This window comes from Mustela lutreola, chromosome 7 (assembly GCF_030435805.1).
Source record: "Mustela lutreola isolate mMusLut2 chromosome 7, mMusLut2.pri, whole genome shotgun sequence".
NCBI classification, from domain to species: domain Eukaryota; kingdom Metazoa; phylum Chordata; class Mammalia; order Carnivora; family Mustelidae; genus Mustela; species Mustela lutreola.
The window spans coordinates 36234080-36260812 of record NC_081296.1 but is presented as its reverse complement, the minus strand read 5'-3'; the positions used below and the strand labels follow the sequence as shown (position 1 = coordinate 36260812).

The following is a 26733-nucleotide window of genomic DNA, read 5'->3' as shown; positions in this document are numbered from 1 at the left end:
GTTCAGCCTTCTCCTATTAGTGAGAGGAAAGGGAGAGAGGTCCAGTGCGGGAGGGTATGTATGCCCCAAATCATACTTTAAATCATCAGCAGAGCCAGGCCCCTGCTTCTCTTGCTTTCTGCCCAGGCTTGCCTACAGCCCCTACAGCCTCTGCCCTGCTCAGTTGTTGGGACATGATCTCACATTGTCGCAGTGCTGGCTTTATGCCATGCATTGGACTGGGCACAAAGCTTGTGCTTCTTAAAATGTGACCAGCAGCACCTCAGGCCCACTCAGACTTGAGTCAGAAACTTGGAGGGGATGGGCTACCTTGCCATAATAATAATTATTATTATTATTTCTTAAAGATTTATTTGAGTGTGTGCATGCGCACGCATGTGCACACATGCATGAGGCTGGGAGGGCAGAGGGAGAGAATCTCAGACTCCCCACTCAGACTCCCCACTGAAGAGCTCCACTCAGGGCTCCATTTCACGACCCTGAGATCATGACCTGAGGTGAGACCAAGAGTCTGGCACTCAATGGACAGCACCACCCAGGCGCCCCTACCTATAATTTTTAGTGGCTGTGTTTCATCACAAGGCTATCCAATAATTTAACCAGTCCACTTGGGACACATTTTTTTATTTTTTCCTATTATTCTGTATTAGAAATACTGTGATGATCCCTGTAGTTAATTTTCTGCAAAGACCAATGATTATGCTAAATTCTTGAAAGTGACATTTCTAGATCAGAGGGTATATAATGTATTTTTTTTTTAACATTTAATTTATTTGAGAGAGAGAGGGAGATCATAGAAGGAGAGTGAGAGGGAGAAGTCGACTCCTGCTGAGCATAGAGTCTGACACAGGGCTCAATCCTAGGACCCTGAGATTATGACCCTCATCAGCCGAAGGAAGACACTTAACCTACTGAGCCACCCAGGTGTCCCTTTTTTTTTTTTTTTTTTTTTTAAGAGTTTATTTATTTGAGAGAAAGCATGAGCAGGAGGGGCAGAGGTACAAGAAGACTCTCTGCTGAGCAGAGAGCCCGATGCGGGCCTCCATCCCAGGATGCTGGGATTATTACCTGAGCCAAAGGCAGATGCCCAACTGACTGAGCCACCCAGGTGCCCCACATATAATCTATTTTTTAAAAAAGATTTTATTTATTTGACAGGGAGAGAGCACTAGCAAGGGGAGTGGCAGGAAAGGGAGAGGGAAAAGCAGGCTCCCCACTGAGCAGGGAGCCCAATGCCGGGAGGGGGGGGGCGGTGTCGATCCCAAGACCCCAGGATTATGACCTAAGCTGAAGGCAGCTGCTTAACTGACTGGCAAGCCACCCAGGTGCCCCTATAATGTATGCTGTTAAGGTTCTTTTTTTTTTTTTTTTTTAAGATTTTATTTATTCATTTGACAGAGAGAGACACAGTGAGAGAGGGAAAACAAGCAGGGGGAGTGGGAGAGAGAGAAAGCAGGCTTTCCGCTGAGTGGGTAGCCTGATGTGGGGCTTGATCCCAAGGTCCTGGGATCATAACCTGAGCCGAAGGCAGCCGATTAACAACTGTGCCACCCAGGCGCCCTGTTTTTAAGGTTCTTGATACATTGTAAAATTGCTCTGAGAGGTCGTATCAATTTTCCCTCCTGCCACATTTCTTTTTTTTTTTTTTAATTTAATTTAATTTATTTATTTTTATTTATTTGACAGAGAGAGAGATCACAAGTAGGCAGAGGGAGGGGGAAAAGCAGACCCCCTGCTGAGCAGTGAGCCAGATTGCCTGCGGGGGTGGGGGGGGGGTTGGGGAGTGAGGGGTGGTGATGTGGGCATGTAGGGCTCCATCCCAGGACTCCAAGACCATGACCAAAGGCAGAGGCTTAACCCACTGAGCCACCCAGGTGCCCCATCTCCTGCCACATCTCTTCATCCATTAGCCTTTTTTTTTTTTTTTTAAAGATTTTATTTATTTACTTGACACAGAGAGAGAGAGATCACAAGTAGGCAGAAGCAGGCAGAGAGAGAGGAGGAAGCAGGCTCCCTGTCCAGCAGAGAGCCCAATGCGGGTCTCGATCCCAGGATCGTGAGATCATAACCTGGGCCGAAGGCAGAGGCTTTAACCCACTGAGCCACCCAGGCGCCCCATCCATTAGGCTTTTTGGTTGTAACATGTCTAGCTCCCTGACTTTCTTTTGTGGCCTGGGGAAGGAGGGGAAGCAGGAGCTAAGCTTTAAGGTTTTAACACATTCCCGGAGCTCCTCTAAGTACTTTGTAGGAATTAAACCATTTAATCCTCTCCATAATTTTTAATGTCAGTACACCCCCATTTTTTTCACTTTTTAAAAATTGTGGGGACACCTGTCCAGTTCAGTCAGTAGGGCGTGCGACTCTTGATCTCAGGGTTGTGAGTTTAAGCCCCATGCTGGGTATAGAGATTACTTAAGTCACTAAATAAAACTTAAAAAAATTTGTGGTGGGGCACCTGGGTGGCTCAGTCGTTAAGCATCTGGCTTCGGCTCCAGTCATGATCCCAGGGTCTTAGAATGGAGCCCCGCGTTGGGCTCCCTGCTCCGTGGAGAGCCTGCTTCTCCCTCTCACACTCTCCCTGCTGTGTTCCCTCTCTCGATGTGTCTCAGTCTATCAAATGAATAAAATCTTTAAAAAAAAATGTGGTAAAGAAATTAAAAAACGATGGTGCCATTTTAGCCATTTTTAAGTACACAACTCAGTGGTGTTCATTCACAGCATTGCTACATTCACAGCATTGTACAACCATCACCACAATCTATTTCTGAAATTTTTTCATCAGCCCAAATGGAAATTCTGTACCTGTTGAGCAGTAGTTCCCCATTGTTTTCCCCTACCCTGTATTACCACATATTTGTATTATAGCAAATGGAGGCACAGAGGAGGCTAAGAAAAATCATCAACGTTACACAGCTAGTTAAGCCTAGAAGCCCCAATTCAGACCAGGTAGCCTGGTTCGAGAACTTGCCTTCTGATTCTTGCATAGGTTTTGTTGTTTTTTTAAGTTTTTACAAGTTTTTTTTTTTTTTTTTTTTTAACTTATTTGAGAGAGACACAGAGCGCACGAATTGGGGGGAGAAGCAGAGAGAGAGAGAAGCAGACTCCCTGCTGAGTAGTGAGCCGGATGTGGGACTCAATCCCAGGACCCTGGGATCATGAACTGAGCTGAAGGTAGATGCTTAACAGACTGAGTGAGCTATCCCAGTTTTTAAGTTTTTAGATAACTTTTGCTAAGTTATTCTTTCATATCTTCCTCCCAAAGAAAGAAGAACTTTTCTAAAGACTCTTGTATTTTACTCCCAAGACCCTAAGCCCAGTTTCCTTTAAGGGAACTTGGAAGTTGTATCCGTTTGGGCTATAGAAGCAGGCTCCAACTACTCCAAAGGGTCAATCTACCTGCCTTGGTCTGTGGGATCTGGGTAGGAGCCAGAGGTGGCTTTTAGAGCATCAGCTTCCCCATGAGATCCCCAATCCTGGGAACCCTGAGGACATTCCTCAAATGGGCAGAGACTGTGCCCAGCCACCCGAGCTAAGTAGGATTCTCTTTCCTTCTACTTCTAAAGCAATGGCCCTGAAAAGAACATGGCCTTTAGAGTCACATAAGCCTGGACCTGAACCCCAACCTTGGACAAAGTTCTTGTTTCAATTATTTCCCACACTTTAAAGACAGGGATAAGACTACCTATACCTTGCAGGGTTGTTGGGAAGATCAAAGGACAGCCTAACACAGGTCTCAGTGAGAGTTAAGTCTTTGAAGCCCAAAGCCTGCTCCTTGCTCAAACCTTTGTATAGCATCTTGTCGGGGACCAATCACATTGGTTGGTGCTGCTTCTCTGCTGGCTTGGAAACTCAAATTCGGGGATTCTCTCTATACCCCTACATTATCTCAGGGACTGGCTGAGCCAACACTGACAGTCTCTTAAAGCGAGCATGATGCCAGCTCCGCTGCTTATTGGCTATGCAAACTTGGGCAGTTTGACCCATCTCTGCCTCAGTTCCCTTATCTGAAAAGCAGAGGATAATTGGATTCCCCATTTCTTAGTTTAGCACTGCTGGGAGGATTAAACAGATTAATTCACATAATGCACTTACAACTGTGCCTGACACATGATAGAGGTATTTGCTATTTACCTTCCACAGCATCCCCTTCCTTTGTTTCTCTACCAAATGCTGCCTTTCACCTTGGGTAATGGAGAAGGCACATGTAAAAGCCAATCCATGATCTTGGCATCCTACCTTTTCTCCTTGTGTTAAGTTTTGGGTAAAAAGAGGTAGTCTTCCTATTCTCCAATTTCCTACCACGAAGAACATGTTTCCAGGACCCTCCCTGGGCCACTTCTAGCCGCTAGATGGCCAAGCTACAGGGTGATTATTTCCTTAGGCAAGCAAACAGCAAACACTTCACCCTCTAATATGGTATTTCCTGGGGCTGGAATATCAACAGGAAGTCTTGTGGGGAAGAGCTCTGCCAAAACACTCATTCTGAGGAAGGGATTGGTAAACTGACAAATTTGCCCAGCCCTGTACAACATCCTGCAACCTCCACATGCCCCCCTGTGGCAGGCCTCATCCACAGGCAGGTCGCTGCTGACCCTATTCTTTTCTGCTGGGTTCTTGAGCCTTAGGAACTCAGATGTGTACCTAAAAGAGAAAACCAGAGAGACAAAAGTTTGCACATACAAAGCAGCTGGACCATTTATTGGCATTTGGAAGTCTTCCTTTAGGCAAGGAAGGGCACCCATAATACTACAGTAACACCCATTTTATGAAAACGTGAGACCAAATTCTCCATCGTCTGTACATAACTTAATCACAAAACCAGAGCAAGTATTCTAATTAAATAGACTGAACCAAATTGTCCTGCTACAAGATAATACAGGGAAAGCTGAGGGGAAGGGGGTGGAGACCAAAGTTCCTTCACACTACAATGTTTCAGGCACACAATCCAACAACTCCACAGTGCAGCACCAAACTCCTTCCCAGTGACTCTTTTTTTTTTTTTTTTTTTTTATTTTTTTTTAATTTATTTATTTATTTGACAGAGATCGCAAGTAGGCAGAGAGGCAGGCAGAGAGAGAGAGAGAGAGAGAGAGAGAGAGAGAGAGAGAAGCAGGCTCCCTGCTGAGCAGAGAGCCCGATGCGGGACTCGATCCCAGGACCCTGAGATCATGACCTGAGCCGAAGGCAGTGGCTTAACCCACTGAGCCACCCAGGTGCCCCATCCTTCCCAGTGACTCTTAAATCAGTCATTTATCAACAGTCCTAGGACTAACAAAATTCATGGAAAACGGCCGTACCCTTTGGCTCTGTGTGTAGCCTGCAGCTGAGGGGCTAAGTTCTTAAGAACCAAAGCCTGGCTGACACACTCTCGGGGAGAGCGCCCTCACAGAATCTCAAACTTCAGTTCTCAGCTGTCCCATCTATGAGGCACAGCCCTGGCCGGGACGACCCGCTAGGCCTCCAGATCGAAGTCATCGCGCTCCTCATTGTACTCCAGCACGTGCCGCCTGATCTTGGACGAGTCAACCCAGGTGACAAAGTCCTCCATGCTGCGCGTGACAAGGAAGGCGGGGTCGGTGACCACGTCGGGGCCCACGCGCACGTGGCCCTGCTCCACGAAAGCCACGGCAGCCTGGAGGTGCTGCGCCATACGCAGCTTCAGGAGCACGGTGGGCAGTCGGCGGCGGCAGAAGGACGAGGCCGTGACGAAGTCGCAGAGCTCGAGCGAGCCGCGAGTGGGCACCAGGCCGAGAGCATACAACTTGTCCAGGAGGGCGGCCGAGGCGCGCACGCGAAACGGGTCGCGCTCGGGTAGGTCGCGCAGGCGCCGCGCCAGCTCGCGCACAGCCCGGCTCAGCTGGTTGTAGCGCGTATAGTCCTCCCGCCGTTGCAGCCGATAACGCCGCAACACGCGCAGCTCGTGCAGGTTGTGGTCAGTGACCTCCCAATTCAGGAAGTCCACCTGCTTCAGCAGCTTCTGCTCGTGAAACTTTAGCTTCCGCACCATGATGGCGGCTCCCGGTGCAGCAAACCGCCTGGCTAAGAACGCGCACGAGTCGCCCAGCGACTTCCGCCTCCGAGCGCGAAGACCGGGCCTGGGGCCCCCTGGCCACTGAGAGAGAGGCTCGAGGCCACGCCCTCGATTTCCATTGGTCAGAGTGAGCCACGCCTCACATCTCTGTCTCGCGTTTCTTTTCGCGTTGGCTGAGGGGACCGGGAAGAAGTAGCGGAGAGAGGCCGGAGGTGGGGCGGCGGGCGTCACGGGGAGGTGTTTTTCTTTTCGTTTTTTGTTAAAAAATTTCGCGAGGTCTTAAGTTACCCAAAATGTATCGTCTAGTGCGGTAGTCGTTTCCTCTCGTTCAGACTTACACCTTTTAGGGACTTTCAGGTGAGTCTGCCCAGAGAAGCTGAGGACAGTGCTGGGGGAAGACGGGTGACCGCCGTGCTTGTTGGATGGAGTTTACCGTGCTAACCCTCGTCGGCTCCCTCCCACCTGGTGGGGATCTTTCCGGAGCCGGACGTTCGGGGCTGACCGGTAGTCCACGGGGCTCACTACCGCCGGGCCCTTTAGCAGGCCGGCTAGCGGTTCCTCCCTGTCTGGCGGGGCTGGACGCTGGCGAACCTATAAAAATACTGATTCCCCGGCTGCTTCCTTAATGTATAGAATCGAGATCTATACGGGAGCCTCCTGGAAAACTGTATTGTTAGCAGGATTGCCACGTGGTTCCTAAAACAGAGCAAGTCTGAGAAATTTGGACGTTAAGTACGAAACCTAACTCCTCAGTTGAATTCATACAAATTAGCCCGACTGGGTGGGTGGACTTCTGGTTACCCAGTACTGAGTACTGAGTTTAACGCTGTTATGGCTAGTTACATCTGTAAGTTATGTGGACTCACCACTTTTTTTGCCCAGGCCTTTGACGCCACCTAGCTTCTTCGGTGATCATTTTGTCTTATTTTTGTATGGTTTTCATCGTCCTCTTAAGTATATAATACTTGATATGGAAAATAATATATTAATATATGGAAGTTACAAAATATAATGAATACTTATGAACCGGACAGCCAGTTTAAGAAAATGTCATCTACCTATTCCAGTCACTCCTCTAGCCAGAGCTAATGGTATCTATTCTTCTGAGTTTTGTGTTTATTTTTTCCTTTTGCTTAAAAAGTAAAAAACAGTTTTATCATTACACATGCATCTCTAAATACATTGAGAGCCTTCTTATTCAAAGTGGAGTCAGTGGACCAGCAAAGAGCTTGTTGGAAATATAGTATGTTAGGCCGATTCCTGACCTACAGAATCAGAATCTGCATTTAACAAGGTCCCCAGGTAATTTGTATACACACTGATTTTGCAGATGTGGTTAAATTAAAGATTTTGAGATGGTGAGAATATTCTCAATTATCTGGGTGGGTCCCATGTTATCAAAAGGGTCTTTATAAATAAAAGAGGGGGGCAGAAGAGTCAGGAGATATGATGATGAAAGCAGAAGTCTGAGTGATGTGATAGTGAGCTTTGAAGATGAAAGGGTTCCAAATGCAGGGGACTGTGAGAGGCCTCTAGAAGCTGGAAAGGCAAGGAAATGATTTTTTCCTTAGAGCTCCAGAAGAAATATAGCCCTGATGACTCTTTAATTTTAGCCCAGTGAGATCCAGTTTGGATTTCTGTGAAAGAATAAAGCTGGGTTGCTTTAAGCCACCAAGTTTGTGGTAATTTGTAGTAGCTGCAATAGAAAACTAATACAGTTTGCTTTTTTTTCTAATTGGTTTGAAGATGTTCTTTATGTATTACACATATTAAACCTAACTAGTTATATATGGAACAAATATCTTCTCCCACTTTGTACTGCATCCTCACCCTTCATGTTCCTCCAGCCTCACCTCCATCCTCATCCCTCGCTCAGCATGTCTGCAGTAGGACTCTTGGTTAACTTCCTGCTCCCCAGACAATAAACATAGTAAAAAACTAAACTATATGTGTTAAGTGACAAGCATTATGACACAAAACTGGGGTTTTGGGGGGTGAGGAAGGGCTATAATTTTAAATAGGCCATGTCAGGGGAGGTCTTATTGAGAAGGTGATATTTTATAGGGATTTAGCCATATGGATATCTGGGGGAGGAGTATATCAGAAAGAGGACACAGTCTGCAAATGCCTTAAGACAGGAATGCACCTGGCATGTCAGAAGAGGAGTAAACACCATTCTCATTGGCGCAGTGGGCTATGAGGGGAAGAAAGAGGGTTTAGATGACAGAGGCTCATAGGCCTTTGAGTAAGGACGGACTTTGGTTTTTACATTTGTGAGATGCTGAATGGTTTAAGCAGAGGATTGACATCTAACTCATGTTTTAAATGGCTCAATCTGACTGCCATGTTGAGAATAGACTGTCAGGAGGCAAGGATGGAAACTGATCATTAGGAAGCTGCTGTAGTGATCTGGGTGAGAAAGACATTGGCTGGAACCAGGAGAGCAGTAGTGAAAATCTGAAGTGACAGGAGTCCCAGGATGATGAGAAGAGTCCAGGACGGCTCCAGTTTTTGGCCTGAGCAAGTGGAAGAAACTACTTATCACTTGAGATGGAAAGGCTGCCAAGTAGAACGGGTCTGGCATGCAGTACCCAATGTTTCTCGGGACGTGTTGGGTTGGAGGTGTCTATTAGACATCCCAGGGAGATGTCAAGGAGAAAGACATTTGAGTCTGGAATTCTAGAGAAAGGCCTAGGTTGGAGATTTAAAAAAATGAAATTTATTGGCAGAAAGATGATCCTGGGAGGTCATCAAAGGAGAGAATAGGTTAGAAAAGTTAAGAGGACCACTTTCTGTAGTCACTCTAGGATTAAGAATTATTGGAGAGAGGAGGATGAACCAGTGAGGTAGAAGGGAAACCAGGAGAGTATGGTCTCCCTGATGCAAATGAAAAGTGTACAGAGGGGGAAAGAGTGATCAACCCAGTGAAATGCTAAGGAGAGGTTGAGTAAGAGGGGAGCTGAGAATAACTATTAGGTCATTGATGACTTTGCCCTTGACAAGAATAGTTTCAGTGGAGTGTGACTATGAAAGACTGGCTAGAGGGGTTTAAGAAGAGAAAGGAAAGAAATTGCAGGCAGCTAGTATAGATGGCTATTTTGAGAAATTTTGCTCATGCATGCAGAGAAATGGGGCAGTAGCTGGTGGGGGAAGTAGAGTGGAGAATCTATTTTTTAAAGATGTGGGTTGACTCTTTTCCTCAATACCCACAGCTTGTTGGATGCCATTCCAGTCTATTCTACTTGCATAAAGTCCCAGATTTACTTCTCCCTAGCCCGGTACCCTTGCACTATCTCAGGTTTTTGTCCTCTCCTGTGCATTGTTACAGCGTAGTCCCATGTACTCTCGCTGCCACAAGTGGGGTCAGCTTGGAAACCACTGGCTGCTGTTCTCCTTGCTGACTCCTTTGCTAAAGGAGGAGAGTTGGTTGCTTGGATGGGGAATGGATGCTGTTTGCTGAGCATGAGTCAGGGCCCCAGGAGGAAAGAGAACACACTCCAAATAGAACGATGTGAGGAGGGGCAGCTGGCTGCCTTTGGCTCCGGTTGTGATCCCAGGGTTGGGCTCCCTATTCAGCGGGGGGCCTGCTTCTCCCTCTCCCTCTGCTGCTTCCCCAGCTTGAGCTCTTTCCCTCTGTTAAATGAATACATTAAAAAATCTTTTTAAAAAAGAATAATGTGGGGGCGCCTGGGTGGCTCAGTGGGTTAAGCCTCTGCCTTCGGCTCGGGTCATGATCCCAGGGTCCTGGGATCGAGCCCCATATCGGGCTCTCTGCTCAGCAGGGAACCTGCTTTCCTCTCTCTCTCTGCCTGCCTCTCTGCCTACTTGTGATCTCTGTCAAATAAATAAATAAATAAAACTTAAAAAAAAAAAAAGAATAATGTGAGGAGAATTAAATAAAAGGACTTTGTCTCAAGGGAATGGGCAGGGTGTAGGGAAACCACAAAGGTTAGTGCAGTTCCCAGGGACTAGCACCTGGGCCGGGGTGGGTCGGGGGAGTGGTGTTATCCCTAGACTTCAAGAAGGTCATTGAAAGGGAGGGAATTGAAGATACCAGTACTGTATGGAAATCTCTATGAGACTCAAGAGAATTTTTTTCCCAAGAACCTGGACATAAGGGTGGCTCCTGAGAGTTAGAACAACCCCACCCAGAACAGATGTAGGAGTAAGTCTGAGATTCTTGGTCTGTGAATGTGTGACTGAGGTGTTTGGGAATCAACTCAAAGGCCATCAGGGAGGTGGCTGGACTAGGATCCTGGTTGGGTAAGCAGAAATCCTACTGATTGTATTAATGGAGCTAATAAAGGTAAAACGTTTACAGCAGTGTGTGGCACTGATGAAGAAGTTGCTGTTGTTAGGCTCAGCTTGGAGAAAGGCTATGGGAACTGAAGAGAGATCACAAAGAAAGGGTATCCCAAAAGTAACTGGGAGGAACATACTCCAGCTCTGGTTGTAGCAAGAGTAGGATGACCCGAATCCTTAGAATCAAGGCTGCCCCTATTGTGGGGGTCAAGATCTCAAGATTTCTTGGCTAAAAGACTTGTCACACTGTCTCTTCCTATCACGGGGTTTTCTGGTTCTGAGCTAACCTTCTGGTAACTGGGTTTCCTAAGGAGCAGCTCAGACTACCATGCTCTGTTGATGCAAAAATTCAGGCCTGCCTGACCAGTTGTATTTCTCTTTGCAGTTTAATACCTGGGCTGGTCACTACACTTAACACTGTGAGCAATTGGTAATATATGTAATTGTCAAATCACTTATGTTGTACACATGAAACTAATGTATTTTAGTTTCATGTATGTCAACTACAGTGACAAATAAAAATTAAAAAAAAAAAAAAACAAATAAACCTGGCCTTCAGGGGTTTGTACATAGCCAGGTCATATCCAGCCCTGCATAGGGAATCAGATCTACTCACTATACCAATGAACTTGGGTTTTGGGGCCAGAGACCTGCACCTATAACCCTCAAAACAGCCAAAGGTGGGGTGCCTGGGTGGCTCAGTGGGTTAAAGCCTCTGCCTTCAACTCAGGTCATGATCTCAGGGTCCTGGGATCGAGCCCTGCATGAGCAGAGAGCCTGCTTCCCCCCCCCCCCCCGCCCCTGCCTGCCTCTCTGCCTACTTGTGATCTCTGTCTGTCAAATAAATAAAATATTTAAAAAAAACGAAAAACCAAACCAAAACAACAACAACAAAAAAACCAGCCAAAGGTGCCCAGCTTTAGCAGCTCTACCTTGTACCAATCTGCAAAAAGTAGGAAAAGTCAGAATGAGGAGGAAGGATGTTCTAGCTGGAAGAGGGTAGGCAAGGCTCCAGGGCATAGCCAGGAAGAGGAGTAGGGGCTAAGGCCTTGGTCTCACCTTAAGCACCTCCTCCTCCAGGAAGCCTTCCTTGATCCTTGCTCCAGCCATGGGACAAGTGCCCTCCCATGCACATTTCATTCCCCTGGTGACACTGGGTAGGGAGTTACCGGTCTGATGTATCTGAGCTTCAGGAAAGTAAGGACAATGTCTTATCTTTGTAGCCTAGGGGGCCTGATACAGAATGATTACTAAATTGATGCTTCCTTGATTTCATGACTGAATGAGTGAGACAGACACAGGATAGATGAATTAAAGACAAGACCGTGGACTGTAAATCCAAGAAGGCACAATACCTATTGCCTGTTGTGATGTAATCTCCAGCCCCCAGCAGAGTGCCCGACAGTCAGCGACCAAAGTGTCCCGGATGGGCTGACCGAGTGTCAGATCCCCCCTGCCTCTTTGCCCGAGCCTCTGTGGACCACCCCTCTCTCCTTGCTGCTGACTGCAGATGAACATCTAGTCCCCGTGGCCGCACAAAGCATCAGGGAACCGGTTGTGCCTAAGCTTGTTCCCGGTTGCTACATACGCAGGGTTAGGTCTTTCCCTCTGAAGGAAGTCTTCCAGGGCAGGGGGCGCTTCTGGCCTTGTCTGGCTAAAGTACCAGGACCTGCAGCGGTCAGTATCCCAGGCCTCTAAGGATTCTTCCCAGAGGGCGCTGCTGGCACTGGGGCCCGCCCTGGGGCCCCCTCCGGAGAACAATCCCCAGGCTGCGCCACGGCCCAGTTTCATCCTGTCTCCCCAGGGAAGGGGTGAAAGGGCAGGGGAAAGGGAGGGGGGCGTCGACTGCTCTCCCGGCACCCTTCTTCAATCCCTTCCCCCGGGTCTTGGCTCTGGCATCCTCCTCGCAAGCCCTCACTTTGCAAACTTTCGGAGTTTTCCGTCACTTGCGTCATGGGAAAGGCAGGAGGGTGACAGAACCCAGGAGGCAAGGCGAGGCGGCGGCTGCGGCGGCAGCGGCGGCGGCGGCGGCGCTCAGCTCCTCGGGTGAGAGGTGTCTCCCCGCGGGGCGGACTGGTAGGGGATCCTGGAGAATTCCGGCCCCCTCCTTCAGACCCAGACCCGAGCGAGCGAGGGAAGGCGAGCGCGAGAAGGAAAGACGCGAGGAGTAGGCGAGGGCCCCCGGCTGCAGCGCTCCAGGCCGCGGGAGGGCGGAGCCGGGCCGTGCCGGCCCAGCCAGGACGCACGGAAGTGCGGTGGAGTTTGCCCAATTCCCCAGCCAGCTTTTCCTCCCTCCCTCCCTCCCTCTCCCCACCCCTCACCTCCCCCTCGGCTATTCCCTCCTTTCTCCGGACACCGCCTCCTGGAATCCCTTTTTTCTGTTGTTTTGGAGCTAGATTCTAGCTGGCGGCGGCGCAGAGGGGCTGCGAGTGCTGAACGTGGAGGCGGGCCGGGGGCACAGCCCGCCGCCCGCCGGCGGGACACCGCGGGGCCGAGCGGAGGACCGAGCGCCAGCCGGCCGGGCGCGCCATCTGCTCGCCGGAGCGCACTCTACAAACTCCTGTTGAGTGTGTGCGTGCACGCCAGGGCTGGGGGTCTGTAGGGCCTGCGCGCCGGGACCGGGGACCGCGGGGCTTACCTTTGGACGGGATCCTTGGACTCAGATCAGGGTCAGCTTCAGGCTCAGAAACTGCGGAGGAGCTAGGCAAACAAAAGAGGCCACTCAGCTAGTGGCCAGAAGTCGCCAGAGCGCCTCGTCGCGCCCCCTCCTTCCCTAGGGTGGGGGCCGGCCGCTTCGGAGGCGGGGAGAAGGCTCCTGAGCCGGCTGAGGGCTGGGGGCCGGGGGGCCAGAGGCCGGGCCAGAGCCGGCTGGGCCGCCAGGGTCGACGGAGTTGGCGGCCTGTTGTGTAAGCCTCAGTCCTTGTTTTCTCCCCCGGCCTGGCTCGTTGTGAAGCCGGACACATCCACCCTTGGACTGGATTCAAGAGGCTGCTGCTTTTCTCCATGCCCTTCTTGGATTTTCTGGATTTTTGAAAACCCAGTGGCCCAGGAGGAGGAGGAAGGAGGAAGGAGCAGATCTGCAGAGGAATACGAGCAGCCTGAAGGAGCTGAGAGCCAGAGCTGCCTCGGTTTCTGAAACGGTGGTTTTTGAGTGATTCTCTTCTGCTTTAGGACATTGTTCCAGTGGAAAGTGTCAAACTCTTGCCCTCTTAAAGCTGATTTCTTTAGTTCACTTGACTTTTCTTCTGGGAGGGGAAGAAAGGAGAGACTACATGGATATGATCTCTCCCTGCTCACAGGAGTGTTCCGGAGACCTAATAATAATAGGCAGTTAATGGGCCTCGGACATTGCTTTGAGTAGTGGGAGGCTGGACAGCATCTGTGGGTAGTAAACCCCAGTTTAGGGGCCAAGAGACTGAGCTGCTGTGACAGGCCTTGAGCTGCTAGTGCATTCCCAGTTCTGGGCAGGACGCTGTCCTTGTCTCTCTCTACCACTGGCCCAGCCATGGCACTGAAAGGGCGAGCCCTCTATGACTTCCGCAGTGAGAACAAGGAGGAGATCAGTATCCATCAGGATGAGGACCTGGTCATCTTCAGTGAGACCTCGCTGGATGGCTGGCTGCAGGGCCAGAATAGCCGCGGGGAGACAGGGCTCTTCCCTGCCTCTTACGTGGAGATCATCCGGTCTGGTGCCAGCCCCAACCATGCCGACTACTCCAGCAGCCCAGGCTCTCTGGGCACCCAGGTGAGCTTGTACGATAGCTCTGGTGTGGCCAGCCCTTCCAGGAGTGGTGGGGTCAGTGGCTTCCTCTCACACCAGGGCAGCTTTGAGGAGGATGATGACGATGACTGGGATGACTGGGACGATGGAAGCACGGTGGTAGAGGAGCCTCGGGCTGGTGGGCTGGGCACCAACGGGCACCCACCTCTCAACCTCTCCTACCCTGGTGCCTACCCCAGCCAGCACATGGCCTTTCGGCCCAAGCCAGCCCTGGAGCGGCAGGACAGCCTGGCGTCTGCCAAGCGCGGCAGTGTGGTGGGACGCAACCTCAACCGTTTCTCGTGCTTCGTGCGCTCTGGAGTGGAGGCCTTTATCCTGGGTGATGTGCCCATGATGGCCAAGATTGCCGAGACGTACTCCATTGAAATGGGCCCTCGTGGGCCCCAGTGGAAGGCCAACCCCCACCCGTTTGCCTGTTCCGTGGAGGACCCCACCAAACAGACCAAGTTCAAGGGCATCAAAAGCTACATCTCCTACAAGCTCACACCGACCCACGCCGGTTCGCCAGTCTACCGGCGCTACAAACACTTTGACTGGCTCTATAACCGCCTGTTGCACAAGTTCACTGTCATCTCAGTGCCCCACCTGCCGGAGAAGCAGGCCACAGGCCGCTTCGAGGAGGACTTTATTGAGAAGCGGAAGCGTCGGCTCATTCTCTGGATGGACCACATGACCAGCCACCCCGTGCTGTCCCAGTATGAGGGCTTCCAGCATTTCCTCAGCTGCCTGGATGACAAGCAGTGGAAGATGGGCAAGCGCCGGGCCGAGAAGGATGAGATGGTGGGTGCCAGCTTCCTGCTCACCTTCCAGATCCCCACGGAGCACCAGGACCTGCAGGACGTGGAGGACCGTGTGGACACGTTCAAGGCCTTCAGCAAGAAGATGGATGACAGTGTCCTGCAGCTCAGCACTGTGGCCTCAGAACTGGTGCGCAAGCATGTGGGGGGCTTCCGCAAGGAGTTCCAGAAACTGGGCAGTGCTTTCCAGGCCATCAGCCATGCCTTCCAGATGGACCCCCCGTTTAGCTCTGAGGCCCTCAACAGCGCCATTTCTCACACGGGCCGCACCTATGAAGCTGTCGGTGAGATGTTTGCCGAGCAGCCCAAAAACGACCTCTTCCAGATGCTTGACACGCTCTCCCTCTACCAGGGCCTGCTCTCAAACTTCCCCGATATCATTCACCTGCAGAAAGGTAAGAGCCAGAGTGGGCAGGAGACCTTGCCGAGTCTGCGCTCTGCAGGGCACTGGAAATCTGAGGATAGTCTAGGGGAATAGGAGCAGCCTGTCTAGTCTTTCTGTCTCATTCATTCATTCCACATTGTGTTGAGCACCTGCCATGGGGCAGGTGCTGGTCTATGTGTGGGATGTTACTGTAGACAGCTCTGGTCCCTGACTTCGAGGAGCTCGCTGTTTATTTTTCATTGTCCATTCGTTTGCTCATGCATTCCATTTTTTCTGTTTCTGTTTCATTTGATCATCTAGCCATTCTGAGCTGAGCCCGTCGAGGTATCAGGCTGAGTCTGGGAACATGGAGATGACTGGGGCCCAGGCCTTGGCCTTGAGGAGCCCAGAGGCTCGTGGGGGACAGGGACACAGATAACAAGAGCACAGAGTGTGGCCTGTCTTCCCACTCCTCTCAAGCTCCACTCCCTGCCCTCGTGTTTTGGAGCCTGTTCGTCGCACTGCATACCCTATCTGTGAGCTCCCTGTCCATGTGCGGGAGGCTCGCTGTCCCCATTTTGCAGATGAAGAAGCTGATGTCCGCAGAAGGCTGGCTGCACAGGGAGTCCGTGGCCCAGCTGAGACTGTCCCTTCCTCCTGCGCCTCCCTAAGGACACAACCATGTTGGCCAGTTCCCAAGCCCAGCTGTGTTTTCAGTTCTCATGGCCCCCCTCCGTGGGGGAGGGACAGGATGAGCCCCTGTCTGTTACTGTTGGGCCGTCAAGGAACTGCCAGGGAAGTGACTCATCCCAGGTCACCTAGGGGCACCGGGGCTGGTCCAGGGGAGGAACAGGGGTTCGGGGCACTACCCACATGGCCCATTCAACTCCCCCTTCCTGAACCTGGCTTCTTTTGGCCTGCGCAGTGAGTGAGGGGCTGAACTGGCAGGTGGCTAAGTCCTGGGACAACAGGCCGGGCAGATGTTGAGAGAGGTGTGGTTCTCCCTGGGGCTGCTTGGTAACTCCGGAAGAACGTCTGCAGGGCGTGGGGCTGGCTCCCGGGCCCCTAGGCCCTGAGGTCAGGCCTGGCTTGGTGCGGAGTTTTCCTCTGGGTGGGGCTCAGAGGCAGACCTCTGGACTGAGCCGGGTGGGGGGACAGCAAACACCACCCTCTGCCTCTGTATCCAGGAGAGCCCAAAGTACGCCAGCCCTGTTCTGCTTTACCAGGAGATCGCCTTCTAGAACTTCTCCCAGGTTCCTTTCTCCCCTCACTTTCTCATCCTCCTTCCTTTCCCTGCCCTTTTTTCTCACCTTCACCTTCCTGTCCTCCTCCTTCCACCTTCCTTCAGCTTCAGGAAACATGAGCCCTGAGTTCTAGTTTTGGCTGTGTTCCCAGTTTGCTGGGTATTCCCGGGAAGTGCCTTCCCCTCTCTGGGCCTTAGTTTCCTGATCTAGAAAACAAGGGAAGTTCGATCCAGTGAACTCTCAGGAGGGGAGCCTCCTGGGGAGGATCTGGTGGAGAACGGGGTCATGCCTTAGAGCTGACTCTGAGCTCTGGGGCAGGCATAGAGCAGAGGCGACTGGCTGACTGGGGCCTGTGGGGCAGGTGTCTCCCTGGCCGGAAGTAGAAGCACGTTCACTGCTGCACTCAGGCCTGGGAAAGCTGGTTCAACCAGCTCCTTGGATCGTGTATGTCTGTGTGGGCAGTGGCGGGGGAAAGCAGGGGCACAGTGAGTAAACAGCCACCCCGGTCCAGAGCTGGGGAAGGAGCGTGGCCCCTTCCCCAGCCAGGGCTCCCAGGGTTGCACTGAAGCAGGAAGCAGTGATGTCAGGCTGGCCTTTCAGAGGAGCAGGGACGCAGAGCTGAGAGAGGCCATTTCCGAGTGTCTTCTTGAGGTCTTTCTGAGAGTGAGGGCCCAGCAGTCATCTGGGCTCATGCATTCAACCTTAGGCAGAGGCAAATCCACCTTCCCTCACCCTGAGGACCCCTCCCCAGTGGACCAACTCATTTGGGCTTACTTTTCCTCCTTCTGGGCTGTGGCTGGGCAAGTTAGGGAGGAGGGCTTGGGATCTGGCTGAGACAGAATTGGGCAGGTTTGGAGGACCATGGCCTGATCAGGGGAGAAGGAGTTCCATGCTGGCCATGTGGGTGGGACTCTTTCTTAGAGAGAGGAGCAGGAAAGTTGGGCCTCAGATATCCAGAATTCTGTCTAGTCCATCAGGACATCTGAAAGATAGCAAGCGAATGGCAGAGGCCATGGAAGGAAGGAGACAGGAGGCTTAGGTGGGGTCAGGAGGCCAGGATCTGGACAAATATTGCCTCTGAGATGACCGTGAGGGTGTTTTTCCTCTCTCAGTGTCCCCCTTAGTAAAACAGAACGTGGAGTCTACTTGGCACTGAGATGAAGGCCACCACTCTGTCTGCCCGGTGGCCCAGCAGTCTAGGGGTCACCTAAGAGAAGAGGAACCATATAATTAACCATTGAAACCCAGACAGTCTTGGCGTAAAAGGGGCCCTAGTCATAGTTACTCTGGGACAAGGGGAAATAGTGCCTATCCAGGGCCTCTCCCTGTGAGCCAGCAGGGCAGGGAAGTTACTGTGGTCCCCTGTATTTTCCCGATGAGGTCCAGTGAGGTGGGGATGATACGCAGAGCAGAAATTGGGGCCCAAGGGTGTCTGAGTACACCGCCCAGGCTGGTTCCCTTGTGCCAGACAGATGGGGTGAAGGAGCACCCCAAGGGATGGGTGCACGGGTAGATGAGGCAGAGGGGAAGGATGAGGGAGGATGGGTGCTTAGCACCCTGCTAACTCAGTTGGCGTGCTTGGCGGGTCGGAAGCAGGCCCAGGAACTCACAGCGTGCGGCAGCAGCCATGGGACTCCTAGGCTGGCGGTGGAAGCATGTCCACAGCAGGACCAAGTGCTTGTCTGGGGGGATGGGCAGGTCTGACCTCTGTGTTCTAGGCTATCATCTAACCCTCCTTCTCCCTCCCCTCCTAGACTTCCATAAACAAAGAGAAGCCTCTTGCTACCAGCCACCAGCAGCTGAAGCACATGGTTGCATGGAGCATCTTGAGCTCTTAAACTCTGCTGGGTGCTGGCCTAAGTACTTTGTACAGATGAGTTCTGTTAAACCCTAACTACACTCTAGGGTGGGGACAGTTATGATCCCATTTTTTAGATCTAGAAACTCAAAATCACTGTACTGCCAAGAGCAATAGTCAGTGGCATCAGACCTAGTCCAGCCTGTTCCACTGGACAGCTGGGAGACCTCTGACCCAGTGGCTTTCTGGAAGTGACACAGCTGGGACGGGGGCTCAGACCTCCTGTCCCTGACGTGGGTTGGGGGTGATTTCCTCGGAGAGGCGGGGACAGGTTAGATTTAGGTGGGAGCTTCAGGAGTGTGTCTGGGACCTGACCTTCCTTTCCTAGTTCCTGGGATCCAGCTTACAGGACACCTGCCAGGGCAGGAGGCTTCCCTGGGTCCTGAGCTCTGGGGTTGAGTCCTACATGGAATATAGCAGAGCTGCCCGATGGGCCTGAGCCCCGACTCCCAGCCTGTCTCAGGGGTATGTTAGGGTTGTTCGGTCTCAGCTTCAGATCTGAGTCACAGGGTGGAGAGGTGAAAGAGAGCAGGGTGGGACCTCCGCCTGTCCCCTCCTCTCCACAGCTTTTGTCCCCTGTTGCTGGCCCCCTGCCTGGGTGTGGATACCTAGCAATTGCAATAGATTTATTTCTATTACTTGGGCCTCTGTCTCCCCATCAACAAAAGGAAACTTTCTTTCCTCCAAGGTCAGAAAAGCCCTCTGGAATCTGGGTCCACCCTCACTGCATCCAGATTTTTTAAAGCAGCTGCAGCTGGAATCCAAGCTAGTTAGTGTGTCCTTTTCAAGTAGGTTCCTTGTCTGTTATCTGGGGGCCTCACACAGATGGGGTGACCTGGGTGACCTAGCATGGGGTCTCTGCAGTAGATGTCCACATCCCCAGCTGTCGGGGGCACCTCTGCACCCCCACATATGGGGCACGAAGGAGGCTGGGAGGCCCTAGGGAAGTCCTCCCTGGCAGGGCCTCAGTTTCCTCTGTGCTGCTGGCCTCTAGGACCTCTTTAGCTCCGAAGTCTCTTATTGAGCCCTTGTGCTGGGCCTTGGGATGGTCCCTCTTGTGCTGCCCAGACTTGGGCAGTTGGGGTGGAACAGGAGGCGGGAGGTGGCTTAGGGAGGGTGGCAGAAGGAGCAAGTTGGTTGGGAGCTGGTGACGGTCGAATTCTTTCTAGTGCGGTGTGAGCGACCCTGGAGATCCTCCAAACTTGTGTCTGCCCGCCTCAGGTGTCCCTGTTAGCCATGCACTTGCCAGCTCCTATGGGTGCCTCTGTAGTTGTTTCCAGCATGTGGAGCCCTGGGCCTGCCACAGAGTAAATGACTGAAAGAAGGATCTCGAATGCATTAGACATCTTGAGCAAGAGTCAGAGGCACCCAGTGGGCTGTTGGCGTGATTGGATGCTTCTCAAGCGCTCGGGGCTGTGTTATCTTGTGTGCCAGGCCTTCCTGTACCTGTACCCTGCTTTGCACAGTGCAGTCCCTACAGCCCTGTGAGGAGTGCACGTCAGGCCCAGGAAGACGTCCTCCTTCCCCCTGCAACTGGCCCCGCAGCCTTCAGTGCACAGTCAGTCAAGTGCCTGTTAATGCAGAGCTGAAATTCATTCACCAACTGCTTGCTGATTTATTCAGATTCTTCTAAATTGGGTCCCCTGCCCAGGTTTGTCCCCCACCCCCCATCTGTCACCTGGTTAGTGCAGGGCCTCCTCTGGTCCCTCTAGGCTGGTGGGGAGACACACACAAAGGAAAATTCCATGTGACTTTGATGTGCTGTTTTTAGAATCAGTGGGGGTCGGGAGCACCCTGGAGAAGGGTCGGGAGGTGTGGGAGGCATCCAACCTAGGGGCACTGCGGGAGGCTCTGGCAGGGAAATGCTGCCCGAGTCTGATCAGGGGCCTTAAATTATATAGAAAGATCTTGCGGGCAGAGAGGTGGCGGTAGGAAAGAGCAGGGTGAGTTTGATGAACACGGGGTCAGCATGGAATGGGTGCAGGGCCTAACTCCCGGAGCGCCTCCTGGCTGGGCAGATAGCCAGCAACCTTCGTCTGTGGGTAGAGGGGCGCCCCTCTTGGCTGTTTGTCAGGTGGTATGGAGAACCTCTTAGACACTGGGCCTGAGGTGGGAGCCCCTTAGTTGCTGCTCATGGAGGGACCGGTCGAATCCACTCATCAGACGTGTACCCAGCTCTCCTGGGGGCCAGGCCTGGTCCTGGGTGCGGGAGACACTGAGCTCACAGAGCAGAGGGAGGCAGGCAGAGCAAGCACAGGGTGCTAAGAGCCAGGGCTGATGGAAGCCCCAGGAACACGGGGAGGTACCTCATGCCCTGGGGGGCTGCTGGGAAGGCTTTCTGGAGGAGGTGACGTCTGAGCCGATTAGGAGCCAGTGTGAGAGACGATGGTGGTGTTGGGTAAGGACGGCCCTGTCCTGGAACTTGATACAGCCAGCAGGGCTGTGATGGGCTGGGTGCCACAGGCCGCTGGCAGTGCCCCAGGTCTGGAGGGAAGGTGTCCTGATGGTGAGGGTTTGGGGGAGGTCCTGGGGGAGACACCCAGGTGGCTGTCCCTGAGGGGGCTCCTGGAAGGTATAGGGAGCAAAGCAGGCAGACCAGAGCCCTAACTTCCCTTGTCCTCCTCCACTGTGCCCGTGCCAGGCGCCTTCGCCAAGGTGAAGGAGAGCCAACGCATGAGTGACGAGGGCCGCATGGCACAGGACGAGGCAGATGGCATTCGCAGGCGCTGCCGTGTGGTGGGCTTCGCCCTGCAGGCCGAAATGAACCACTTCCACCAGCGCCGCGAACTCGACTTCAAGCACATGATGCAGAACTACCTGCGCCAGCAGATCCTCTTCTACCAGCGGGTGGGCCAGCAGCTGGAGAAGACTCTGCGCATGTACGACAGCCTCTGACCATGTGTCCCCAGCCCCCGCCCTGCGCCTCAGCCTGGTCGCCGCCACGTGCTCTGCTCACTAGACCCACCTGCTCCAGTAGTGGCTGGGAGGGCTGTGGGGGCTTTAGACGAGTCCTGGGTCCCCCTGTGGAAGTTCCCCAGCTCTTAGAGGTAAGGGGCACAGCAGGGGTGAGATCGGGGTCAGGAACCTTCCAGGCCCAGCCCTGGGCTGTGAGTCAGCGCTTGAGGCTGGGCCCTGGGTCAGTGCTTGAGGCTGGGCCCCGGCCTTAGCCTCCCCTAGAACCTGCAGTGCTCACTCACCTGGCCACCACCCCCACACTCGTTCAGCAGGCACGGGGTGGCCCTGCTGCGGCCCCATGTCAGATGCTGGCTGGGTACCAGGGCTGCGACATGCCTGCCCTCAGGGAGTCCCCAGGCGAGCTGGGGTCAGACACAGAAACAGACAAGGGCAACACAGAGTGACTGATGGTAAATAAGGGCTTCCTGAAAGCTTAAAGAAAGAACCACTCGTTCTGCTGGTCAGGGAAGGCTCCGTAGAATAAGTGACATTTGAGTAGTGTTTTGGAGAATGACAGGACCTGGCAGACAGTAGATGGGGCCGAGGGTGGAGGGGACAGTCAGAAGAATAGCATGGGCAAAGGTGTGAAGACATGAAAGCACCCCCTCTTCTCTCCCTTACTTTTCCCCAGTAAGTTTGGTGCCCCCTTGGTGGGGATTTTGGCCTTTGTGACAGAGGGAAGGGCTCTTCCTCCCATGTCGCTGTCCCTGCCTCACTTTGTTCCCTTAGGAGGAGCTGCAGGCCAACTCCCTCCTGACTCCCCTCCACCTCCTGAGCCTCCATTAGCTCTTGGTTAGGGGACCATGCAGCATCTTTTCCCTGGGCTCAAGGTGCTGAGACAAGCCAGTGACCCCAGGACCTTGGTGGCACCTTCGTGGAAAGGACACCCAGAAGTTCCCAGATATTTGAGTTCACCAGCAGCAGCTCTGCACATTCTGAGCAGGCGCAGGCCCCAATGAATCCCGGAATCCTTCCTGTTGCACAGAGGGAAGGCCAAGGGGAAAAAGACAGGGGCCGGCTTGCCCACTGCCCCAGAAGTCCTGGGCCCACGCGCCTATGGCCAGCCTCACTGTGATTTCAGCCCCGGCTCCCTCCCCAGCCAGGTTGTGCTGTCTCCCACCCATGTTTACATCCTCAAGGGGGCTATTCCCTTCTCCCAGGCCAGGGTGTGGGCCGTCAGGATTGGGGGAACTGACAGGTGCCACTGCTGGCCTCCCCAGGAGGTCATGGCCACTTCTGGCTCCTGCTGCTTGAATCTTTTTTTCTTTCTTGTTTTCTTGATAAACCTTTTGCAATTAAGACAACAAAAGTATGGCTTGTTTGTTTGTTTGTTTGGATCCCAAAGGGATTGAGGATGGGAGAAGGATGAAACCCCAAGTGTCCCGGGGAGCTATTAGACTGTGAGGTCTTGGTGGGCACAAAACCTCTAAAGCTTGTAGGGAGGGCTGTGCCGATAGCAGGTGCTAGCTGGGGAGCTAGAGGTGGCCGTGGACCCCAGCTGGACACTATCCTTCTCAGTCCTCATGCTCCTCATCTCTCAAATGGGTGGAGTCCTGCTGAGGGTTTTTCTGCACTGCCCAGTGATCAGTGACGGCAGGAGCACCTTGCGCGAGGAGGCCAGGCTCAGGACAGTCTAATGGAAAGGGGGTGCCCCAGGGAGGCCCTGGTCCAGGAGAGGTGGGAGGTGGGGGGGCACTCGGGATCTGTGTCCTTCCCCAAGCATTCCAGGGCACCCAGTCCTGTGGTGGCTTCCATGTTGGGAGCTGAGGAGAACTGCCCTCCCCTTGCCCTGGCCAGTCCCTCAGCGATGTCCCAGTTAGGATGAGCAAGAATCAGTTTCCACGTGGGAAGGAGGGGTGCTAGAAAACCCCGGGTCTCTTTCAGAGCAAGGGGATAGGGCTGGCAGGGCTGGGCCCCAGGGGAGGCTATGACCAGGCCAGGGGCCCAGGGAGCTCACAGCAGTGAGAGGGGTGAGGAATGGCGGGTGCAGTAGGAAAGGGGCAGCAAAGCCTCCCTGTTCAGGGCAGAGCACCCTCAGAGAAACTTTTGGAATGGGCCCTTGGCCCTGGGTCAAAATTAGGTCAGATTTGGGACTTTCTGTGGAATTTTCCCCTCCCTCCATTTTCCAACCCACCCAAGGGCCTTCCCGCTTTGACCTCCAGGCAGCCTTCTGTAGACAGAACTCTGGGCACAGTGGGGGAGGCTCCTTTCTGAGGTCAGTCTGGGTCGGGGTGGTGGAAACGCCTTTCTTAACCCACGGTGCCTGGAAAGTCCCCTGTTCATGCTTCCTACCCTGGGAAGAGTTTTACCCTCTTGTGTCCCTTCCTTGGGGTGGGGGGCACCTTGCACGCCTTCCATTGTCAGGGTGAGGAAGGCGGTCTGACGCTTGACTCAGGAGGGGTGTGCCCCTGGGAGAAGAGTCCGGAAGTGAAGTCCTGGGACAAGCCAGGTCTACTGCCGGCATCCTGAGCTATCTAGGCTGGGGCAGGCTTCTGTATAAGTGGGAGGGAGGATGTCACAGACATTCCCTCAGGTTTTTTTCTGTCTCTCTGTGGGTTGGGGTATTGGGGGAGTAGTTTGAGATTAGTCTGGGCTGACCGGAGCCCCTTTCAGGGGGTACCTGGGGGACCAGTTGGGGGAGGTGTGAGAGCATCCTGGTGGTGGCAGGGCCCGCTGGGAGCCTCAGTCACTAGCCAGGCAGATGTTTCAGACTGAGCTAGGCCCAGCTGCCTCCAGTTCCCTCCCTCACTTTGCTCCAAGGGGGTGGGAAACAAGGCCCCTCTTTCTGCCCTGGGCAGCTATCAGGACCTGGGGGTGGGGTGATCCGAATCTCTGATCCCCAGTCTTGGTCCAGGCCATGAAAGGAGTTGGCTTTGTGGCCACATGTGGGGGTTGGGGACGGAGGCAGCGCTCAGATCCTGCATCTGTTGCTTCCCCAACAAGCTGGCGGCGGGGGGGGGGGGGGGAACGTGAACTACTGTGCCATGGCTCTGCCACAGCTGTGCCACCATTGGAGGGGAGGCAGGTAGATGGGGGCTCCAGGGCCAGCTCAGCACCTCTCCCGCACCTGTGGCATGGCCATGCTGTCATCCCCACGTTCACGTAGTCCCAGCTGGAGCCACCCAGCCCCAAGCAGGCACAGCCACATGTGGCCACACACCCTGCCCACAGGGACATAGGTCACACCTGTGTGCACATCTGCACACAAATGCTCTTACAGGGGCATTCCCAGCCATGGCACTGCCCACCGTCACACGTTCACAGCCACGGCTGCACATGCGTCGTCTCTTCAGAGCACCGGTCCCATCGTGTCCTCACTCATAATGTCCCACTGTCCTACCCGCACAGAGCCACACACACTCAAACACACGGCTTCAAGTCACATGTGCTCATAGCGAAGGTGTCACCTGTGTTGCTGCTTCTAGACTGCCCCCGTGTTCCCTCCTGGGGGGAGCCAGTGGCATCACCCGTCTTCTGACACTGGCCTGTCCAGGTGGGGAACTCAAGGTCTAGTGGAGGGTGGTGGCTGGTGGTGTCACCCAGCAGGGCTGGAGGAGGTTCAAGGGCTTGAGCCCAGCTCTGGGTAGCTCTGTGGCCAGTCCCCAAGGCCAGCCCCTCCTGCCTCAGTAAGGCCCTGGCTGAACCCACCCAATGAAGCTCCAGGCAACTCCTATCTGTCCAGTCAGAGCTGAGGCTGCAGTATCCACATGAACCAGAGTCGGGACGCGGTGGGCAGGGCCCAGGCCTGTGCAGAAGGAACATTCCTGCACTGTCTCCTCCCCAAGCATGCGAGGACTGGGCCCGCCCTGCCTGCCTGCCCGCTGACTCAGGCCTCCCGGAGCCAAGCCGGCGGGTCCCCAACCCCCCCCCCCACAACCTGTCTCCCTTCCAGTTCAGCTCCAGTATGGCTCTGTGGGCTGGGGTAGGAGACGAGGAGCTTGGGCCAAAACCACGGAGAGAAATGAAAACTCACCTCCCCCAGACGGGGCTCTGCTTGCGAAACCCAGTCCCAGGGTTCAGGATAATTTAACGCAAACCTTTTTTTCCTTTGGTTTGGTTTGGTTAGTCAAATCCCGGTGCAGTCCAGGCTGTTGAAAAAGCAAGTCTCACAGAGCTGTGGCCTCCCTGGTCCTCATAGCAGCCCTGGTAGGCAGAGTTGTTCCATTGCACAGATGAAGGGACTGAGGCTTGGCTACAGCGAAGATGGGCCCGGCCTGGGATCACACAGTGAGATGAAGGTGGAGCTAGACTCGAACCCAGCTTCCTGACGTCTTTCCTCAAAGTCTTGATGGACTCACTTAGGTCTGAAGGAAAAGGGGCTGGCAGAGCTCTGCGCCAGAGGTAAAAGAACAGGAGGCTGGCAGACCCACCTGCTGAAATGGGAAGGAGCTGGAGGGATGAAGAGGCTGACCACAGCCCAGCACAGTGGCCATGGCCTTGGCCCAGGATTTCTCCTTACACATGAACCTGTGTGAGGAACAGCACCTCGTTTCTCTGCAACTGGCCTGAATTTCTTTGTCACATTCTCCTTCCCTCACATGGTAGAAAAGGAATCTCAAATCGATTTGGGAGCCCCTCCTTTCTAACAGGATGCATATACATTTTGGGGATGGCCTATTTGAAGATGGTGGGCAGGCCTCTGGCACCTCGAATTTTAGAAGCTGAATCCCATAGCCTGTCACACACATGAAAATTTGCCTGCTTTCCACATTAAAGGTCACTCATATACACCTGTTTCAGTTGGGTTCAGTTTATTACTTGGCAGTGCCTTGTCTTACAGATATTTACGTAAACTTTGTTAATTTTGATTTTGTCTTTTTCTTTTCTTTTTGTGTCCTGCTACTCCCCCCCCCGCCCCCCGAATATGTTGTGAGTTCTTGCAGAGTCTTGGACCATGGCGCTGGGCCTGGGGTACCCACCACGGTCCTAGGTTAGCATTGGATCCTCTGGTCATCTTCTCCCCTCTCCCCACCCGGTGTCTTCCCACCACCTGCTCCTTTGATCCTCATCCCAAGGCCTCTGTTGGTCTGGCCTTTGGTCTCTTTTGAGCACTTGGGGTTCCCTTGATTGTCTGTATACCTGCGGACCTCAAGGAACCTCAGGGGGCTGGCCAAAGTCTCTTCTGGGGCCTGTGGTCCCCCTTGGGGCTCATGGTCAACATTCCACAGCTCCCAGCACATACTCAAGCACGAGAAGCTCTGGAGAGCCTATGTAAGCCTTTGTCCTATGGGGTCTGGCTGCCACCTGGGGGCTCTACCTAGGAAGGGGCCAAGTCGCCTGCTGCTCCTAGATCTCCCCACCTCTGGGGCTTCTACCCTTCCCCAGCACAGGCAGTACTGTGGGGCAGATGCTGGATGGCCAGTATTTCCAAACCACTATCTGCCTTCGAGAGATGATCAAT

At 53.4% G+C, this 26733-nt stretch overlaps 3 protein-coding genes across 4 annotated transcripts in view; 1 reads left to right on the top strand and 2 right to left on the bottom strand.

Annotated features, from left to right (window-relative positions):
- Nucleotides 1-13111, bottom strand: part of SNUPN (snurportin 1) — a 42958-nt gene extending 29847 nt beyond the window's left edge. Inside the window, exon 1 of the mRNA XM_059180327.1 lies at nucleotides 12972-13111. The gene's annotated coding sequence lies outside the window, so the exon portion shown is untranslated. The remainder of the gene's footprint in view (nucleotides 1-12971) is intronic.
- IMP3 (IMP U3 small nucleolar ribonucleoprotein 3) lies at nucleotides 5228-6664 on the bottom strand. The gene has a single exon (XM_059180328.1). It carries the CDS (start codon nucleotides 6005-6007, stop codon nucleotides 5453-5455), a length of 555 nt encoding a protein of 184 aa, XP_059036311.1. The 5' UTR covers nucleotides 6008-6664; the 3' UTR covers nucleotides 5228-5452.
- Nucleotides 13112-13740: 629 nt separating the features above from the next.
- Nucleotides 13741-22641, top strand: SNX33 (sorting nexin 33). Of its 2 annotated transcripts, none has more exons than XM_059180320.1 (2): nucleotides 13741-15306; nucleotides 21019-22641. In XM_059180320.1, the coding sequence occupies exons 1-2, from the start codon at nucleotides 13839-13841 to the stop codon at nucleotides 21270-21272; spliced, it is 1722 nt and encodes a 573-aa protein (XP_059036303.1). In that variant the 5' UTR covers nucleotides 13741-13838; the 3' UTR covers nucleotides 21273-22641. The 2 variants fall into 2 exon arrangements, with proteins under 2 accessions (XP_059036303.1, XP_059036304.1); XM_059180321.1 differs by lacking the exon at nucleotides 21019-22641 and adding an exon at nucleotides 15597-19980.
- Nucleotides 22642-26733: the final 4092 nt, after the last annotated feature.

Bases quoted from the DNA above. Each gene is read 5' to 3' on its own strand.
- IMP3 (XM_059180328.1), bottom strand. From the start codon at position 6,007: ATGGTGCGGAAGCTAAAGTTTCACGAGCAGAAGCTGCTGAAGCAGGTG.
- SNX33 (XM_059180320.1), top strand. From the start codon at position 13,839: ATGGCACTGAAAGGGCGAGCCCTCTATGACTTCCGCAGTGAGAACAAG. The intron at 15,307-21,018 runs GTAAGAGCCAGA...TGCCCGTGCCAG, and splicing joins TATCATTCACCTGCAGAAAG to GCGCCTTCGCCAAGGTGAAG.